This window comes from Musca domestica, unplaced genomic scaffold, assembly GCF_030504385.1.
Source record: "Musca domestica strain aabys unplaced genomic scaffold, Musca_domestica.polishedcontigs.V.1.1 22, whole genome shotgun sequence".
In the NCBI taxonomy this organism is placed as follows: Eukaryota; Metazoa; Arthropoda; class Insecta; order Diptera; family Muscidae; genus Musca; species Musca domestica.
In genome coordinates this window covers 1,974,457-1,985,594 of record NW_026712262.1, presented here as the reverse complement: position 1 = coordinate 1,985,594, position 11,138 = coordinate 1,974,457, and the positions used below count along the sequence as shown (strand labels likewise).

Below are 11,138 nucleotides of genomic sequence, written 5' to 3'. Positions count from 1 at the left end.
TTTTATCAATATAATCCTTTACGAAGTGATATTTCGTGTCAATATGTTTTGTTCTATTACTTAATTTCTCCTCCTTGATTAAGTTTAGGCAACTTCTGTTATCTTCGTAAATTGTCGTCGGTTGGATTTGTTGACATCCGAAGTCTGCTAAAACATTTCTCAACCACTTTGCTTCTTTTGCAGCTTCCGACAGAGCAATGAATTCAGCTTCGGTTGTAGACAGAGAGACAAGTGTTTGCTTTTTACAAGCCCAGCTGATTGGACAATCATTCAATAAAAACAAATATCCAGAGTTACTTTTCCGGTCAATTCGACATTCAGCCCAATTAGCATCAGCGTATCCGATTAAAGTATTCGGAGTAACAGTCTCACAACTAAGTTTCAAGTACATGTCTACAGTGCCTTTAAGATATTTCGCCACACGCTTCAGCTCAATCCAATCTTTTTGAGTAGGACAACTTATTTTCTTTGATAAAATGGATATACTGGCAGCAATATCAGGACGAGTGTTAACAGCAACATACAGCAAAGAGTCCAATAAACTTTGATATTCAGTATTTCTTAACAAGGGTTCTGAATCTTCTTTTCCATATGAAGGTTCTAACGGGTACTTTGCGATTTTAGAATCTTTAAGGCCAAATGTGTTAACTACCTCATTGATGTATGCCTTCTGCCCAATTAGAAATTCACCACTGCTTGTCCTCTTGACTTCAATTCCTAAAAATGTTGTTACCGGACCGAGATTCTTAACTTCAAAATGATTGTTCAACATTTTACCAACATCCGCAATATGATTTTAATTTCTCGAAGATACCAACAAATCATCAACATACAGCAATATAAATAACTCTTCCCCATTGATGATTTTGGTGTATATACAAGGATCCGCTTTGCTTCTCGAAAAACCATTATTAATCAAAATATCATTAAGAGCATTGTTCCAAACGTTTGCTGCTTGCTTCAAACCATAAATACTTTTCTTCAGCTTACAAACCTTGTTTGAATCGCCCTTCACAAAACCAGGTGGTTGTGCCATGTATATTGTCTCCTTTAAATTACCATTCAGGAATGCACACTTGACGTCCATATGATGAATATGCATCTTGTTTTGGCCAGCAATTGAAAGTAATATACGAAATGTTGATTGCCGTGTTACAGGCGCAAAAACTTCATCATAATCAGTCCCATATTTTTGATTAAATCCTTTTGCAACAAGGCGAGCTTTATAGCGTTTAACTTTGCCGTCACAATTAGTTTTTAATTTGTAAATCCACTTGCATCCTATCACATTGGCTTTTTCAGGTTTAGTAACCAACTCCCATGTATCATTTTTTATCATAGAATCGATCTCCTCCTGCATTGCAGCAGACCACTTTTCTTTTTGTTTTGACAAAACAGCTTCCTTAAAAGACTTTGGTTCAATTAATGATTCAGATTCCATAACACATGCTGAGTATCGAGCAGGGCGGACACCTTTATTTTTCCTTGAAGATCTACGAAGGGTACTTTCGTGATTACCATTGCTTGTAGTAGGCACCTCTTCTTCATCCTCAGTAAAATATTCCAAATCGCTACTCAAACTACTGTACGAGCCAACAGGAGAGTTAATCGCCACTGCTTCTTCCTCTTCCATTTCCCGTTTTGACGAAAGGTTGATTTCTATTTGACTTGGTTCTTTGACTTTATCGCTTTTATCTTCAATGGTGTCATTTGAATTTACAAATCTAAAATCTCTGCTTATTGTCACTCTATTGGTATCGGTATCAACAAACCGCAATCCTCTGCTTTCTTCGTCGTATCCCATGAAAGTTAAAAGCTTGGATTTATTGTCCAACTTTTTTCTTTGCACATGGGGTATCAAAACATAAGCCTTTGTTCCAAACACCTTAAAATTGGCTATATTCGGTTTTGAACCTTCCCATCTTTCGTACGGGGTACACGGAACAGAATTTGAAATCAATCTATTTTGCAGATAATTAGCACACATCACTGCTTCGCCCCAATACTGTTTAGGTAATTCAGCTTCTTCCAGAAGACATCGGGCCATTTCCAATAAATACCGGTTTTTTCGTTCAGCCACGCCATTCTGTTGCGGGCAGTAGGGAACAGTGAACTGAGGTTTTATGCCACGACTAGAAAGAAAATCAGCCAATCGTCTAGATTTATACTCCCCACCATTATCTGATCTGAAGCATTTTGGATACCTTCCAAATTTATTTTTGACCATTTCAACAAATGCCTTCAATTTTACAAAAACTTCTGATTTTTCATGTAACAGATATACAACGGTGTAACGGCTGTAATCGTCAATAAATGTCAGGATATATTTCTTCTTTCCAGGTGTTATTGTTTGCATGGGTCCACAAACGTCTGTATGGATAACTTCCAACACTTCCCCAGTTTTTGACTTTGACATTTTTGGAAAGGGTTTTTGAGTCAATTTGCATTTGGTACATACCTCACAAGTCTTTCTTACGCCACAGTCCACGATGCTAAAATTATTTTCCAGCTTACCAACTTGCATAGATCTAACCGTATTAATATCTCTGTGTCCAAACAATTTATGATAATAATGTTGACAACGATCCATTTTGCAGGAAACAACGTTTACCTTCTCTGTGCTTTTACAACGCAATTGATACAAATTGTTGACCAAATCCGCTAATCCAATTTCCAAATCCTTATCGTCGCGTATTCTGCACATATTACCAGAAAACGTAAATGTATAACCCTTAGTTGACAACTTTTTCACCGACAATAAATTTCCTTTAAATGATGGAATGTATAAAACATCGCCAACAGTAATGACTACTTCAGACCCTTTGGCATTCACCATCGATACTTTACAAACACCTTTACCATTTGAATAAACGGCATCACCATTTGCTACGGTCACCTTCTCACACCACGATGTATCAAGTTCCACAAATTGATATTTATCGCTACAAATATGGCACGTTGCTCCAGAGTCAACAACCCATTCACCTTCAGCACCGTTCATTATGAAACATGCATTTTCCATACATACATTTTCTTGTGCGATTTTAGCTTTGTGTTGATCCGACTGCTTATTTTTTAACTTCCAGCAATTCTTACGAATGTGCCCAACACCGTGACAATGATGGCAAATAATTTTCCTTTTGTTGTGTGCAAACTTATTTGTTGCTTTCAAAACAGAGTCTTCGCTCACTTGCCTTTTCTTTAATTTCTCGTGCTCTTCCAATAATTTATTTTCCACAACAGTCATTGTGAGATCTTTTTCATCCCTTACCTCAAGAGCAGTTATCAGAGTGTCATATGTAGCAGGCAGGCTACTCAACAGCATAGATATTATCCATGACTCAGACAATTTTTCACCCAACGATTGCAACTTTGTAAACATCAACTTCATGTTTGTTATATGGGAATCCATATCTTCCCCAGGTTGTAGCTTGAGTTCACAAATACTCCTCATAAGTTTCACTTTGTTACTCAAAGAAGATTTTTCATGATACGATTTAAGTGTATCCCAAGCTGCTTTTGCATTTGCACAATTTGCAATGCGATGCACTTCACTGTCTTCAACAGCTAATCCAATCAGAATTGTTGCTTCAGTGTCACGCTCTATCCATTTTTCATCAGGAACCGCCGGCACAGGATCACTGATAACGTCCCACACTTTTTCCTTCTTCAACAACAGCTGCATTCTATATTTCCACAACTCATAATTATCCCTGTTCAGCTTTGTGAACAACAATTTTGAGTCTGCCATGATTCGCTCCAATCAGGTAATTTTCACGATAAATTTCACAATAAAATTTGCAAATATGAACAAATAGCAGAATCCAGGTACCAAGAATATTTAATTCAATTCTCCAAGAAACAGCGAAAAAAAAAAAAACAAAATCCTCTCTAGATGCGATAGCCTGGGCCCATAACCTATTAGAAATGATTGTTGAGGCACGAGGATCGTTTAAGTTTAACAATTCATGTTCTTTATTTAAGAAGAAGTAAAAGACAACTAACTGAACGTTACAACAGTAAACTATATTTATTACATGGAATGTTAGGATGATGTATGTGATGCATGTATAAGAGTATATGTGTATTTGTACAATGTACATAAAAACAATGTTGCCACATCTAATTCTATTATTAATCATTTGGGTATTCTCATGGGTTACCGTGCTCATGTGATGTACAATTGCAAATACCAACATAAAGGTCCTTACGAAGTTTGTCTGTAGAATGTACTATTATTTTGAAATTCGATTCCATAGAAAAATTGTCGATTTTTCCCGTTTTTAGAATTTTCATATAAAGCGACATTTATTGTCATATGAAAGAAGCAGGTCCACTTTTTGAAATTAACCCCATAACGCTTCTTCGTCATTTTTGTTTGTTTAAATGTGTTCGCATCTTCCAGCTGCAGCACGATGTAGGTCCTGGAGTAGAAAGCATTTAACATCGTATTGCGCCCTCATTTCATTTTTAATATTATTCATTCAGAATTCAAACCAATAAAAAAATGTACACTTCAATATAGAAAAAAGAAAAAGAATCTTCAACTGGTTTGCTGATTTTTTTTTTCGGCAAATTTTTAAAGGTCCTTACGAAGTTTGTCTGTAGAATGTACTATTATTTTGAAATTCGATTCCATTGAAAAATTGTCGATTTTTCCCGATTTTAGAATTTTCATATAAAGCGACATTTATTGTCATATGAAAGAAGCAGGTCCACTTTTTGAAATTAACCCCATAACGCTTCTTCGGTCATTTTTGTTTGTTTAAATGTGTTCGCATCTTCCAGCTGCAGCACGATGTAGGTCCTGGAGTAGAAAGCATTTAACATCGTATTGCGCCCTCATTTCATTTTTAATATTATTCATTCAGAATTCAAACCAAAATAAATAAATAAAAAAAAATGTACACTTCAATATAGAAAAAAGAAAAAGAATCTTCAACTGGTTTGCTGATTTTTTTGCGGCAAATTTTTAAAGGTCCTTACGAAGTTTGTCTGTAGAATGAACTATTATTTTGAAATTCGATTCCATTGAAAAATTGTCGATTTTTCCCGATTTTAGAATTTTCATATAAAGCGACATTTATTGTCATATGAAAGAAGCAGGTCCACTTTTTGAAATTAACCCCATAACGCTTCATCGGTCATTTTTTTTTTTGTTTAAATGTGTTCGCATCTTCCAGCTGCAGCACGATGTAGGTCCTGGAGTAGAAAGCATTTAACATCGTATTGCGCCCTCATTTCATTTTTAATATTATTCATTCAGAATTCAAACCAATAAAAAAATGTACACTTCAATATAGAAAAAAGAAAAAGAATCTTCAACTGGTTTGCTGATTTTTTTTGCGGCAAATTTTTAAAGGTCCTTACGAAGTTTGTCTGTAGAATGTACTATTATTTTGAAATTCGATTCCATTGAAAAATTGTCGATTTTTCCCGATTTTAGAATTTTCATATAAAGCGACAACGGATAAAATCTATAAATAACAGTTTTATCCGTTGCGGCTTTATACTACCCAAAAAAACCTACTATGATGTGTAGGACTCAAAAAAAAAAAAAAAAACACTACAAATGTACATTCGAAAAAAGGAAGTCAAAATGGAAAAAAATATGCATTACTATTGTACATTTTAAAAAAATGTTCAAATTTCACATTTTTACGCGATTTTTTTGGATTTTATTCTTTTCTGCCAAGAGGCAATTCCGAATTTGTCTAAATCGTTAAAATCAGACCGGCGGTCTTTATGTTATAAGAGTAGTAACTAACACAACTTTCTTTTACATATAGAGAGATAGATTTAAAAGTAGGCGCGTTCCTCAGCCCCTAAATAAGTACTTAGGGTTGAATGGAAAGCCAACAGCATCTCGTGTAATAATTCTCAAACCGATATCTTCGCTATTTTGGCAAATATAAAGATTTTAGATAAATCGTAATAGTGGGCGTAAAAGGAGGCGTGGTCAATAATTTTTTTCTTTAAAAACCTAACTCGGGGTATGACGAACGTTTGTACAAAAAATTATGCAAATCGGTCCAGCCGTTTTCAACTGATTCCATTACCAACAAACAACAATTGATTTTTATATATAGGTTAAATTCATAAAATTGAATAATATTAAGTTTTGTTTTTTAAAAAATATAAATGTATAAGTAAAAAAATGTGTTCACAATAGCAATATTATTTATTTAGATTTTCATTTAGTATAGTTGTTATTTTTGTAATATATTTTCTTCTTCTTTCTTCCGTTTTTTGTGATCTTTTCTTTTGTTGTTAAAGTAGAAATGTAGCTTAGTTAGGTTCATTTGTTGTTATGTTTTATTTGAATGAATGTTTTGTAATTTTTGCTGTAGTTTATGTTTATGAAATAGTATTTTTAAATTGTTGTTTTTTCTTGTATAATTATATTAGAGTGTTATAAAACAAGGGTTTCCATCAATGATTAAATAAAAATGTTGCTGTAATGAGCCATATTAACAACAGAAAGAAAGAACAAATACCAATAATAGTTCCAGTTATATAATAAACTATTACATTTGTACTCAGTACGCCGGAAAACAGAAATATCGTTATGCCACCAAGTAGCAGCATGAGACGTACATAATCAACCTTTTCTTGTAACAAATATACCTTGTACGGCTGAACGGTCTCGATACCAATACATTGTTGCGTAAATGGTGACAGCGATAAACGCGACCTTTTTTGAGAGAATAAATTGAAACTGAAAAGGGAACGGTGATCGTTGTAGTGTTCCTCGACTTCTTGAGGTGTGGTGCCCTCATATTGAGTGTAATCATCTCCATCGATTTCTAAGACCAGCTCAATCGACTCCAACAGACGGCCTAATGTTTTTGGTTCGCCGGAATAGCAGTAGGTGTTCAAGTGTTTTTCAAAGAAACCACGTTTCAAGGGCTTAAAAACGTACGTTGAATTGGCTTCCATGAAATGGACTGAAACAGAAACAATATCAATGCCTATTCACACACACTAAACATGTCAGACTTACCTTTAAATTTGTCTGGAGCTCTTGCCACTGTAGAAATCGATTCTAACCCATCTTCAGCTAAGGATATTTGTATTAGAAATGAAAAAAGCAATACCAGCAATTCCATTTTGTTTATTTTATTAAACCACTATCAATATTGTCCATTTGTTGTAATTGGTAATTGGTTAAGTTGTGTCATGGAATTCATATGTCAATTTGAAATGATAAATAATAACTGTTGTTTTCCCGATTAAAATGTCATCGATATTCGATAACTTTTAAATTACTACACAGAGACAAATAAACGATCTAAACTAGCCATGGGATAAAGTGAGATATTAATAAGAAATGACATTACACCAGAGACTTTCCAAAAGTTTGTTTTAACATATGATGGTCTGTTGCAGATTTCCCCTTTATGACAAAATAAGAAAATATTCTTCAGTTTTTGTTTTCATAGAACAAAGATCTAACAAAATTTAATGTGAAATTTAAACTTTTATAAAGGAAGAAATGTCAAATGAAAAATTTTATAAAGAAATATTTTTCCCCAGGAGCAGGTCGGCCAAGAAAACTGCTTTTGACAAAAAAGTTGATTTTACGATATTGTGATTTTACTTTCTTTGAATTTCAAACCACCAGATGAGCTTATAGACCAATCTAATGCATGCCATGAACAAGATCCATGGTAGAAAAATACAGGTAGATGCATCACGCTTGGGAACATTGATATGTCAAAAATTTTTAAATGTTTATTCAAATATAAGTAGATTTTTATATGTTTCCTTATACGACATCGTTCGGAGGTTATTATAATTAGGAATTTCAACATTTTCAATTGCAAAATTGTTTTGACAGTTCATTGTCCCAGCAGCTGTGTCGATTCGTCTACCTATATTCTTCTACCATGACAAGATCTTAATGTCATCAAAGGAATACAAAACACTTCTCACTTTTTCAACTTTTGTTTATTACTTTTTTGTTGGGGAAATTTTGGCTTCGGTTGTTGCTTTTTAGAGTTATCAAGTTTTTGTTTCTTGTTTCCCTTTTCTTGACTTTTTAAGATTTGCATTTTGTGTTTACGCGATTTGGGTAAACGTACTGATGGCTCGGGGTTTTCTTCCTCCTCATCACAGTCGTCACTGCTTTCTTCACTTGTTTCGTTTTCTTCAACTCCTTTGTCATTTTCCTCCTCCGCATCGTCGCTGTCCTCTTCTGCTACACTGTCAGCATCATTTTCTGTATCATCATCATCCTCATCTTCGTTGTCATCCTCATCCTCATCTTCTTCACCATCGCTGTCCAATTTCGAATCATCTTCATTGTCATATTCAATCGTCACAATACCCCTGGGAACAGGCATAGCCTTTGGTTTTATAGGTTTAACATCCTTCGCCTCTTCAATTGTACTGCTTATAATATAATTTGTACCAAATTGTTCCAAATCAAGCACTCCCAGACATGTCGGGCGACATCCAATGTTGGTAGATGCTATCTCCTTGAGCTTTTGTTTATTTTTTATAATTTGCCATACTTTTATTTCGCCCGAACTGAAAGAAAGAATATCATTAAAAATAGTTTAAAAAATAAGCTATGTTATACGAACCTTGATGCTGTAACCAGATTGTCCTTGAACGAATGCATAGCTTTCACCCGGCTATTGTGAGCAACAATTTCCTGACAATACAAAAGAACATTTAGGAACCACATTTATAATTTTTATGCGCTTAATTTTAGCTTACCTTTTCATCTTCACTATCCACTGTTAGCCATAAAATTTTACCATCTTCAAGACCAACTAGGCACACGTCGTCCGCAATCCATACCAAACATATGGGTTTTGATTTTGTCTTCTGTGAACGAACAACGTCAGCTGTTTTTATAGACCAAAATTCAACAACTCGTTGGCCAGTTAATGTAAAATAATCGCCATTTGGGGACCATGTCAAACAATCGGGCTGAAAGCCCAAAGTGTTGCGACTTTTAAGATTAGTTTTGTAAGCCACACGCCCCTTAACTAAATTCCATGTTCGTAAAACTAAATCTGAACCCAATGATAAGGCCAGCTTGCCGCTAGGATGGCAGCTAACATGAGTAACATTGGAACCGCTGTGCGCCTTTTTCCATGTGGCATCATTAAACCATGTTTTCAAGCGTGTGGCCACCATACGTCCATCGTCGGCGGCAGATAGAAGATGAGTGCCGTCTGGTGTGAATGCCAAAGAATTGACTGTACCATCATGTGAAAGTAAAATCTAAAAAAATAAAAATGCATTCTTGGGTTATTAATCTTTCATACTAGGCATAACGCATACATGCAGGACTTCACGTTGTCTCGTTCCATTTACAAATCAATTACCTGGGCCTGTTTTCTTGTACTCATATCGTAAATAAATATACGATCATCGGTAGCTCCGCTAGCCACCCATTGATCTTTGACAGCAACACATCTTATTGATCCTGAATGGGATTTATCAGCAAATGTTTGAATAATTGCCGGTTTGTTATCCTAAGAAAGAATTATAAAAAATGTAAACAGTGCTTTATGCTTTGGTCATCAGAGCCACTCACCTTAATATCAATTTTGTAGCCCAGCAAGAACTCTTCGTATGTGCCAATGATTATTTCCATATTGACACTCATCTTTCTTTGTAATGTGTTGTATATAATTTTTAATTCGACAATATATTTTGTTTTTCACAAGTTAAAAGTGCACGTGTTGTTTACAATTGATCTTTGACAGGAACATATCGACTTCCGATTAATCGAATAATCGACCTTTAGTACTGGTTCACTTGGTTCATTGTTCAATTTTTACACTATTCACTTGTTGCATCTAATACTAAGTTCACATAGCACGTGATTCACTTTCTATTCGTTGTTCGATCCAAGGTGGATTAATAAGGTGTATGCATCAATAACAACATTGTTGTTATAGAAACTAAAAAGTCATGTTGCCAATTAGTTTTGATTTAAATAACAAACATGACAAACATTCCGGACAACCATTTGGAGAAAATACTAAATGTTAGGCAACCGTCGCGAGCTGAAACGCACTAAAAATGTCTACATAGCATGAACGGTTTTATATTCTATATCTCTTTGGAAAAAGTCTAGAAATACCTGTCCGGCATACGATATGGAACAATTAAAATATTGCTGTCAATCTCTGATGGAGTTGGGTGGTGGGCGGTATTGCTTCTTTTTTGCTATTACAAAAATTGACATTTTTTCCTAAATAAAAATACCCAAAATAGTTTAAACTTTCCATTTAATAATTAATCAGGCCTAGACCAGGGCCTCAATTCTTGTTCTATGAAAATGTAAAATGAAAACTTTTATAAAGGAAAGAAATGTCAAATGAAAAATTTTATAAAGAATTCATATCATTTTATATTTTCATAGAACAAGAATCCAGCCCCAGGTGCGACAATGGACAAGGTCAAGATTGAATTATAACTCTCGAAAAGTGTGAATCAATGACCGATTTTATTCAAACTTGGCACATCCAAAATCTTTTACCTATTTTCTTCGATATCATAATTGAAAAATCGGTTACCGTAGTAAAAACTTTTACATTCATGCAGTTCTGGAACAGACCATACATGTCCGAATAATATGTGATATGTAGGTCTACTCTACCTTGTAAATCAACCACAAAGGGTGTACATAAATGGTCAATGCAACATCAAAAATGTAAATCTACATAGACCATTTTCTACCGTTTATCGCGAGGTACTGTTAGATGATGTTTATACCAAAATATTGACCTGCATAAGCAGCTATTTGAAAGGGTTATTTTTTCCCTAATATGAACTCATACGACCAATTAACATTAAATTCGGTTGAAAAATAAATAATTTAAATCCGTGGCCGGACAGTACTGCATTCGGATGTGGATAGACTGACGGACAGACATAGCTAAATCCACATAGTATTGAACAAGAATATATAATACACTTTGTGGGAACTAGAACGATTATTTCAAGGCGCTGCAAAGAATATGATAACCGTAATAATAAAGTGGACTCTTCTGCACGCAAACATGGTGGGTTTGACTCGACAGTCAATACAACTGCAGAAGCATCAGGAAACAAGCCCTCAAGTTCGGGCTGTTGGCGTCAGCAATAGCAATGATCAAAAGTCATCGTTTGTC

The 11,138-nt window shown here is 34.7% G+C and overlaps 2 protein-coding genes across 2 annotated transcripts; both read right to left on the bottom strand.

Annotated features, from left to right (window-relative positions):
* Positions 1–6,162: 6,162 nt before the first annotated feature.
* LOC105262099 (nuclear envelope integral membrane protein) lies at positions 6,163–7,197 on the bottom strand. Its single transcript, XM_011296003.3, has 2 exons — positions 7,004–7,197; positions 6,163–6,947 (listed from the first exon to the last, which is right to left on the bottom strand). Exons 1-2 carry the CDS (start codon positions 7,107–7,109, stop codon positions 6,433–6,435), a joined length of 621 nt encoding a protein of 206 aa, XP_011294305.2. The 5' UTR covers positions 7,110–7,197; the 3' UTR covers positions 6,163–6,432.
* Positions 7,198–7,928: 731 nt separating this feature from the next.
* LOC101891947 (p21-activated protein kinase-interacting protein 1-like) lies at positions 7,929–9,734 on the bottom strand. The gene is made up of 5 exons (XM_005187833.4): positions 9,554–9,734; positions 9,342–9,491; positions 8,725–9,237; positions 8,589–8,659; positions 7,929–8,532 (listed from the first exon to the last, which is right to left on the bottom strand). Exons 1-5 carry the CDS (start codon positions 9,623–9,625, stop codon positions 7,932–7,934), a joined length of 1,407 nt encoding a protein of 468 aa, XP_005187890.2. The 5' UTR covers positions 9,626–9,734; the 3' UTR covers positions 7,929–7,931.
* Positions 9,735–11,138: the final 1,404 nt, after the last annotated feature.

Excerpts from the sequence above, each read along its gene's own strand:
- LOC105262099 (XM_011296003.3), bottom strand. The coding sequence starts at position 7,109 with ATGGAATTGCTGGTATTGCTTTTTTCATTTCTAATACAAATATCCTTA. Across the intron at positions 6,948-7,003 it reads AGCTCCAGACAAATTTAAAG|TCCATTTCATGGAAGCCAAT; the intron begins GTAAGTCTGACA and ends TTTCTGTTTCAG.
- LOC101891947 (XM_005187833.4), bottom strand. The coding sequence starts at position 9,625 with ATGAGTGTCAATATGGAAATAATCATTGGCACATACGAAGAGTTCTTG. Across the intron at positions 9,492-9,553 it reads GCTACAAAATTGATATTAAG|GATAACAAACCGGCAATTAT; the intron begins GTGAGTGGCTCT and ends ATTCTTTCTTAG. Across the intron at positions 9,238-9,341 it reads GTACAAGAAAACAGGCCCAG|ATTTTACTTTCACATGATGG; the intron begins GTAATTGATTTG and ends TTATTTTTTTAG.